At 34.0% G+C, this 9,277-nt stretch overlaps 1 protein-coding gene across 1 annotated transcript in view; it reads left to right on the plus strand.

Moving 5' to 3' along the window:
- CPED1 (cadherin like and PC-esterase domain containing 1) overlaps positions 1–9,277 on the plus strand; it is a 366,758-nt gene that overhangs the window by 78,201 nt on the left and 279,280 nt on the right. The window contains exon 4 of the mRNA XM_049771138.1: positions 1,462–1,537. Within this exon, the coding sequence (XP_049627095.1) occupies positions 1,462–1,537 (76 nt within the window). The remainder of the gene's footprint in view (positions 1–1,461; positions 1,538–9,277) is intronic.

Here is a 9,277-nt window from a genome sequence, read left to right on the forward strand (position 1 = left end):
TAAATGTTTTCTTTCAAAATACAACATATTAATTATTAAAAAAAAAACTTTTATGGGGGCCAGAGAGATAGCATAGAGGTAGGTCATTTGGCTTGCATAAAGAAGGACAGTGGTTCAAATCCCAGCATACCATATGGTCCCCCGAGCCTGCCAGGAGCAATTTCTGAGCATAGAGTCAGGAGTAACCCCTGAGTCCTGTAGCGCTGCCGAGTATGACCCCCCCCCCAAAAAAAACAAGCAAAAACAAAATAAAAAAAAACTTTCATATGTGCCATAACTGTAGCATAGTAGTAGGGAGGTTACCTTGCATGTTGCCAACCTGGGACGGACCCGGGTTCGATTCATGACATCCCATATGGTCCCAGAGCAGCAGGTGCAATTTCTGAGTGAGGAGCCAGGAGTAATCCCTGAGCACCAAAGAGTGTGGCCCCAAACAACAACAAAAACAAAAACGACTTATGGTTAAATTATGAAATAGAGACAAATATTAAAGCAGGAGTGAAATTTAGAGAATAAGGTTTGAGTAGATGGGAAAAAAGGAGATTGTTTTATTCAAGGTTACTGGCAAAGTGCCAGAATTGGGACCACCATCTTTATTCCCTCTCTCTACCCTTTTTTCCACAATATTTTACTAGTGTACATTGATTTTAAGTGAAAGCTTTTATTAAATTTTCATAATCTGAATCTGATTTTCAAGCTGATTTACTTTATTCTCCAAATGGATTTTACCAATGTTTGGCATTGTTGGGGTGAATTTAGTTAGTAATAGCTAGTTAACAAATCCATAAATTCAGAAGAGGATGAGAGGGAGGGAACTTTGTTGGAATATCTTCTTTATAAGTTAAACTATATGTCAGTTTACAGTAACATTTCTAAAGTTTACTGAAATTTTATTAAAATAGAATTTTGTGGTGTAAGGTTTAATCTTTAGAAGTGAAAAAAACCCTTCAGTACAAGCTAAAGAAAATATATTAAGTTTCAAAACATTTCCAACATAAATTTACCACTAACTGTCTGTGAGTCAATTGCTGGAGGACTTTGGAATGTTGAAATTTTGTTGACATTTAAGTATATTTAGTTTAATTTTTGTTAGAGAAAATTTGACACTATCAAGTTATTCATGTTACTCTATTTGCCATAAACACAAATCCTTTTATTTCTAACAAATGTTATGACTAGAATGTTTACAGGTTTTCAGAATTATTTCCGAGCACTTTGAAATTTTCTGAGCACTATTTTTAAACCTTATCAAATAAAATATGAATAAAATTTTAAAATAAAAATTTACATTTTAAAACACAATTAAAAAACATTTTATAATTTTAATTGATTAACAGAGACTTAAAGAAAGGTGGTAAAGATGACATAGATACTATTTACCTCCATACTCTAGGATTTGTGTTTCCTTTGTTTGAGTATTTGTAAATGCTTAACTTCACATAAATTTTCTGTTCTCTACAGGTAAATGTATTGCCAGAAATACAGCTCCAGCTTTGCAGAAAGGAAGGATTATGCCAGATAATTAGAAGATTTCCTGGTAATCTTTTATTTGCCTCTTTATACATAAATTTGTAAAATATGAAGGCTTCCTTAAATAGCGAAAGAGGGGCTCGAGTGGTGGTTCGGTGATAGGGCGTTTGCCTTGCACACCGCTGACCTAGAATGGACCACGGTTCGATCCCCAGGTGCCCCATATAGTCTCCCAAGCCAGGAGTGATTTCTGAGAGCATAGCCAGGAGTAACTCCAGAGCTTCACCAGGTGTGGCAAAACCATCAAACAAACAAACAAACAAACAAAAAAAGCTAAAGAGATCTTATATTATTAATTTCAATCAACTACAGATCTTCTAGAATGTACAAGGTTTTTGTCAATAGTAATACATAATTAACAAAGAATATACATACAGCATTGGTATTCTTTTAGATTTGCTTTGTAAGTTTTTAGCTGATTATTTTATTTGTATATGCCTATTTTTATTTATTTGTGCTTCATTTGTGCTTCAATTTAAGATAGTGGTTTAAAATAAATTTTAACTGCATAAGCTTAGTTATGGATTCACATGACAAGTGTAAAGAATGCTATAACTTACATTTGCTTTTGTAAATTACAGGTGAACATTTTCTTTTATATAAAAACAAAAGAAAGATTTTGTGATAAGGCAGTAAACTAATGAGTCTATGAATATGGGTTATTTTGGTTTTAGTTTTTGTGTTTGTTTGTTTGCTCTGATTTTTGGGCCACACCCAGTGATGTGCAGGGGTTACTCCTGGATATGCGCTCAGAAATCGCTCCTGGCTTGGGAGACCACATGGGAGGCTTGGGGATCACACATTGGCCTTTCCTAGGTTAGTGTGTGCAAGGCAAACTCCCTACAGATGTGCTATCGCTCCTGCCCTCCATGAATATGTTTCTAAATATCTAGAAAATATTAAAATTTGAGAGAAAGTGTATACATTTCAAATAGAGTCAACCTTCTTATCTTTATTTTTGGTTAACAGTGGAGTGAAAGGAAGAATAAGTAGGTAGGTAGGTAGGTAGGTAGGTAGGTAGGTAGGTAGGTAGGTAGGTAGGTAGGTAGTTCGTTTGGGCTTTCTATTTATTTTGTAGTTTCAGTGATTATACACAGGATTTCATGTTTTCTGCAACTGAACTATTTACTCTTTTCCACCACCTTCACCCTAAGATCTGCTTGAATCTACTTATTTATTTAATTTGGTTTTGAATCCGTATCTGATAGTATCAGGCTTATTCTTGCCTCTGTGTTTAGGGATTTGGGGGGCCATATAAAGTATCAGGGTTCAAACCCAGGTTTGCTGCATGTAGAAAAGCTTTCTACGTGTTGTACAAAACACTTGCCTTAAAAGCCTGTTAATTTTAAGTATGTTTTTATTTATTGTCATTTACATTTCAAAACAGTTCACTCAGAACATTAAATTTCTGTAATGTTGGATTAGCAGAATGGAAATAGGAACGAAAGATCTTTTGTAACCAGAATTGGTTACTATGTTTGCCTTGCAAGCAGCCGCCCAGGACTGACGTTGGTTTGAATCCCGGCATCCCATACTGTCCTGAGCAGGCCAGGAGCGATTTCTGAGAACAGAGACAGGAGTAATTCCTGAGCGCTGCCAGGTGTGCCCCACCACCCAATATGATTACTGGTTAAAACTCATTCCCCTTTATTTAAGTTTATATTTTTGTTCCATAAATTAAAGTATTTTTTTGTCTTCTCTGGTGGAAACATTTCATTTTTAGGAATTGTTATATATAAAAACATATGTAGTCTTTTTCCACTGGCTATTGTGTTAACTTTTTCTGTGACTAAAAAGAAAGTTGTTTGTTTTTTAAAAAAGTTTTTATAGAATACATAGCTTTTTAAATTTCTTTTCTTGTCATGTTATCTTTCTCTTGCTGAACATAATCTTTTTAGATATATAGCTTTAAAGGAAAATGTCTCCACATTCTCTTCTGCTTTAAGCTTTATAAACAATGACTTTTGCTACGAATAATAGTAGATAATATAAACTTAATATTTGCAAGATTAAAAATCTTTATTTGTTGTGAATACTAAATATTTAATAGGAATTAAATAGCAAAATGTCAGTAGCAAAATATATAATACTTCAAAAAGCTAAAATTGAACATAATAATGTATATGTTAGCCATCTTAATAATGGTCAAAACTGTCCATGACATTTTTAACTCTTATTGATGGTAAAAATAAATATTTTTTAATTGAAAAAGTTATTTGATATTTTTGACAACCAGGTCATTCTTTTTTTTAATAAATACTTTCACTGAATCATCATGAGATACACAATTACAAAGTTGAGTTTCAGTCTACAATGTCCAACACGTTTCATCAGTACACATTTCCAACTATAATTTTTCTTCCACCCTTCCCTTTGCCATCTTCCTTGCCTCTGTAACATTTTTCTTTTTTTTTTTTCTTTGTTTCTTTTTTTCTTTCTTTCTTTCTCTCTTCTTCTTTCTTCTTTCTTTCTTTCTTTCTTCTTCTTTCTTTCTTCTTTCTTTCTTTCTTTCTTCTTTCTTTCTTTCTTTCTTTCTTTCTTTCTTTCTTTCTTCTTTCTTTCTTTCTTTCTTTCTTTCTTTCTTTCTTTCTTTCTTTCTTTCTTTCTTTTCTTCTTTCTTTCTTTCTTTCTTTCTTTCTTTCTTTCTTTCTTTCTTTCTTTCTTTCTTTCTTTCTTCTTTCTTTCTTTCTTTCTTTCTTTCTTCTTTCTTTCTTTCTTTCTTTTTTCTTTTTTCTTTCTTTTTTCTTTCTTTCTTTCTTTCTTTCTTTCTTCTTTCTTTCTTTCTTTCTTTCTTTCTTTCTTTCTTTCTTTCTTTCTTTCTTTCATTCTTTCTTTCTTTCTTTCTTTCTTTCTTTCTTCTCTCTCTTTTTTCTTTCTTTCTTTCTTCTCTTTCTTCTTTCTTCCTTTCTCTTTCTTTCTCAGTTTTTTTAGACATTATGGTTTGCAACGTTTCTACTGAAGGAGTTTCATGCATCTCATTTCATCTTCTTTTAGCACCAGTTCTTGTCCAGAATGATCATTTCCAACTCTTATTGTCATGGTGGTCCCTTCTCTGCCCTAATCGCACTCCTCCTCTATTTCTGGCAAGCTTTCTCCCATGAACTAGTCCTCTTGGCCCTTGTCTCTATTGCTTTGAATATTAATACCATAGATTTTTTAAGATTTCAAATATTTTTTTAATTTTTAATTTTTAATTATGAGAACAAAGATGCAAAGAAAGAGGACAAGGTAAAGTTACAGTGGAAGGACAATCACCCATAAACAGAATTCTCAGTAGTCCCATTGCTATCTTAACTTTGAACTTTCAGCCAAATAACATTAAGAAAAATAAACAGAACCTATGTACAATTACTTTGTCCCTCAAGTCCCCAGATTGTAATACATAATATTACTTAGCAGCACAGAAAGCAATCTAAAGCCATAAAACTTATGTAACTCCTTAAATATTGAAGGCAAAGTACTTTTTTACACTTCTATGCACATGCATATTAGTTTAAGTTAACCGCAAAAGTTTAAGTGGGTTGGTTTTCTTAAGGATTAGAGTCAAAGAAGCACAGTAAAAACGGTATTAGAGTGGCAATTATTGTTTGCATAGGCCCACCAAAATATGAAGTACATGGAAAGGAAAAGCCTTAACCTAAATACAAGGAGACCCTACCCCTGAAGTTTCCTGGCATAAGACCAATTCTAGGCTCCAGGCAAACTAGTTTGTCCAATCCAGGTCATTGTCGGTAATGTCAATACACTTTTATTTTTCACAGTCTCTGTTGTTGGTATCATATTTCTGTATTAAAGATCCTGGAATCTGCATATCCTACATTGCAGTCAGGATGGTGCAGAGCGTTCTCTTGTTTCACCTCACAATTAAAGGGCAATGCAGAGAGCACTGTCCTGTAAGCAGGTCATTGTTGTCAAGTCTTCTTAGTGTTAAGGGAAGTCTCTTTTGAGCAGGTCGATGTCAGAGCAGTGGTAGGGTCTTCCCTGGTAGAGGATTGCTTCCAGGTGTAAAAAAAATATTTTTTTACTTATTTTAGTTTATTGCCTTTTGAACCATATCCTGTGGTGCACAGGGATTACTCCTGACTTTGTGAAGAAGAATCATATGTTGTGCTGGAGATTTAACCAGGACTCGTGCAAACACTTCACACTGGCTTTATAGCTTCAGCTGTAAAATATAAGTTTTAAATCCAGAAACTGGTTCTGCCAACTTATTAGCGATGGTACATAGTTTTATAAACTACAACATGAGAATTATGAGACATTTTACTTGATTTAATTATTTGAAAAGAACATTCTGTAAGTATGTGCTCTATACTATGTGATGTGTAGAATAAGCATTTGAAAAAAATAGTAAGGTTGGAATAATGCAACCCAGCAGACCAGGGTTTGATCAGCAGCATCCTGTATAGTTCTCTGAGCACTGCCAAGCATGATTCTTGGTTGCAGAGCCAGGAGTAAATCCTGAGCATAACCATGTGTGACCACCCTCTCCCCACTGAAAAAGAAAACTCGAAGAATGAGACATTCAGTACTTTCTACTTTTTCTTTTTTATGATTGATTTTTAAATATGATTTTTATGCTTTTATTAAAAACCAAGAAGGATCCAAGATTTTACTCTTTATCTAAGCTTGTAAATGAGCCCTATTGGTTTCATAAGTGCTGGCCAAAAATACCATGGGTCTTTCCTTGAATCAGAGACAAATGATGTCAGCTCTATATTAGTTCTTGAATCTCGGTTCCCACAAGGCTATGATAAGATAGATGCCATCATACTTTTTTTTACTTAGGGATGGTGCAGTTCAAGGAAAGCATTTAGAGTTTGAGTTTAAATGTTTCTAGAAGGGGCAAACTATGTCTGTTTTTTTGCCCTGGAAAATGACATTATTTTTGTTACACTGGGAAGACTGAAATACCATTTTCTTTGCTCCAGAGTGAAATACTACTCTATTTTCAAGCTATGTGTGTGGATAAAATATTTGTGTGAAGATAAAACATAGTTCAGAATAAAGAATTGCCAGTGTCTGTGTGTAAAAACTAGCAGAAATATAAAAGATGCATGGAGAAGTGTCTGTCTCCATTATTATAGAGGAATATCTGGCAAGTTCAACTTCTGAAGTTAAATCATTCTATTCCTGAGCTAGATTAGAACTGGTCCCCTTAATCTTCACTTTTCTTATTGTTAAACAAATATGGACTTTAACAATCACTAATGACACTGAGATTCCATGTTTCTTCATACATTTTTCCATTTGCAATTGCTGTCCAGGCTTTATCTTTAGCACTGGGGAGAGGTAGTGATGTTAAGAAAGGAGGAGTAATCATACTAGTAATATTGTATGTATATGTTGCCCATTTGGGGAACAACAGAAAAAAGTTTGAGCCAGATCGATGTAAAGGAGTGTTTGAAGACAGCAAGCATGTCAGACCAACAATCTGTTTCATTCCACAGTCAGAGAGTACCTGTCACTAGTGTGGTGACTCACACTAAAAGGCACAAATCCATGGAATTTTTTTAGCAAGCCCAATGTTCTATTTTTATCTTGCCATTTCGTGTTTTGCCTTAAAAAATATCTGTTTTTAAATCCTTTGTTAGTTGGCTCAGACTTATTGATGTTAGATGATTGTGTTGCTTTTGATTAATCTTTTTATAGGAGAGATTTCTTTGCCGTATTTGAAATATAAGTATAAAACTTAATGTCAAAAAACTGTTTTACTTGGATGGTGAGTTGTTTTTGTCCTTTTATATGCAGCTTTGCCATCCAAAAAGTTCTGGTTAAACCTGTGCCAATTTCTTTTTCTTTTTTTTTTTTTTTTTGCTATTAGTAATTCTTTCCAGTAGTTTTATCTTAGCTCTGAGCACTTTCATATAAATTTAAAACATATCCAGATATTTTTACTCAAAGATAAAATTTTGAACATTTTAGGATCTAGGTCCTCGGTTTTTCAGTAATATATTGCATATATATAATCAATAAAAGCAATGAAAATGTAATTTCTTTTGTGTTACCTATATAATAGTGTTTTACAATATAAATACTACTAAATTTAAAACATTTTAAGCAGCATTACTAAATTTATTTTTAAATACTGATCAACAATAATTATTTAATGCAACATTACCCCAATGCTTATTTTCAAAACCTCCACATCTAAAAATTCCTCTTTATTATTCACCAGTGAAATATTGTCAGCATATTGGGTAGCTGAACTCCAACAAAAATCACTGAAATTGTTGATATATGTCAAATTAGGATTTGTATTTTATTTTTTTAAACCTGTCCCCTGCTCTTAGTAGGATGAATGTTCTTCTGAGGAGAATGCAGGAAAAAGGAATTTTCCAATACTAAAGAAGATGGGACACTTATCTGCACAAGGCAATCAAACACATTCCGTAGAAGGCCAAAGTTTGTTCTTTCTGTGCTCAAATGCAGACTCCCTCACTAGGTATTATATGTGCTATTGGGAAGTCTCTCTTTCTTGAGACTTTCACCTCAGGTCCCACACAAGATTATATCCTTTATGCAAAGTGTCTTTCCCCCCTAGTAAAACTCACATCTCCTTAGTGTGACTGACTTCAGCTAGGTGATAGCAGAAAGTAAGCTGATGGAACTAATTCAGACTAAATTATACCCTCACCCGAGTTATAAGCCTCTTATATATTTGCATTTTTATAAAAGAAGCTTGCAAACCCAATGAATTTCTAATTGGTACAATTTCTGAAAGTGCATTCAAATTCTATTCAGTTCAACAGCAAGTTGTCTAACTCCTTATGCTTTCCATATACATCTACTATTTGCCTTCTCTGCAGCGATCTACCTAGCCCAAGTCAACATTCTCTCATTTCTGTATTGAGACTGTATTGAGTCTGTATTGAGACTGTTAGACAGTGAGCTCCCTCTTCATTCCTTACATAAACAAACAAATAAAGTATAATTCTTGCTTGCTCAGAGCTTCTTGTGCAAAGATCACACTAGATCACTGATGTTCTCACTTAGTCAAATAGCTTTTACCTAGAAAGGAAATTACATGGCTGTCTATTTATGGGGAACTAATATATGGCATAACCATTTTGTAAGCAGTAGAGGCTAGATAACCACATATTTTTTTATCTTGGCTTTTCATCAAATATATTCTCTAATCTGAGGCATTTGATTGCCAAAAAGAAACATTGACAACCAGAAAAGCACCAGGGCCTCAACCAGATATATCTTTACAATCTTAGAAACTAAAAAGTTTCCTCATGTTTTTACACTTAAAAAACTTACTTTCTATGAAGATTCAGTATATCAATTCACCTCAGCCTTCAGCTTCCAACCTCATTAATCCCTCACTCTTCTATGTTTCTTCTTAACCATTTAGCATTTCTCTAAATCCTTGGCAACTTCAGATTCCATTTTTTCCCTCACAAAACAGCAATGCCTGAGGAAAATGAATCATGTTTTCTTTACAAACCTTAATCTCTGGAGTTAAAGAGAAATGTCAAAATATTTCTAACACTTTTTTATCGTGTGTGTGTGTGTGTGTGTGTGTGTGTGTGTGTGTGTATGTGTGTTGAAGGGTGGTACCTGACTGTGCTCAGGACTTAATTCTGATTTAAGGGTCATTCTTTGTGTACTTGGAAGACCATTCCTAGAGGATTTGGGGAGCAAACATATGAAGTGTTGGGGATCAGCTGCATACAAGGCAAGTGCCCTTCCCTCTGTACATCTCTCTGGCCATTGTCACTCCTTCTTACTCCAAAATGTC

This window comes from Suncus etruscus, chromosome 1, assembly GCF_024139225.1.
Source record: "Suncus etruscus isolate mSunEtr1 chromosome 1, mSunEtr1.pri.cur, whole genome shotgun sequence".
NCBI lineage: Eukaryota > Metazoa > Chordata > Mammalia > Eulipotyphla > Soricidae > Suncus > Suncus etruscus.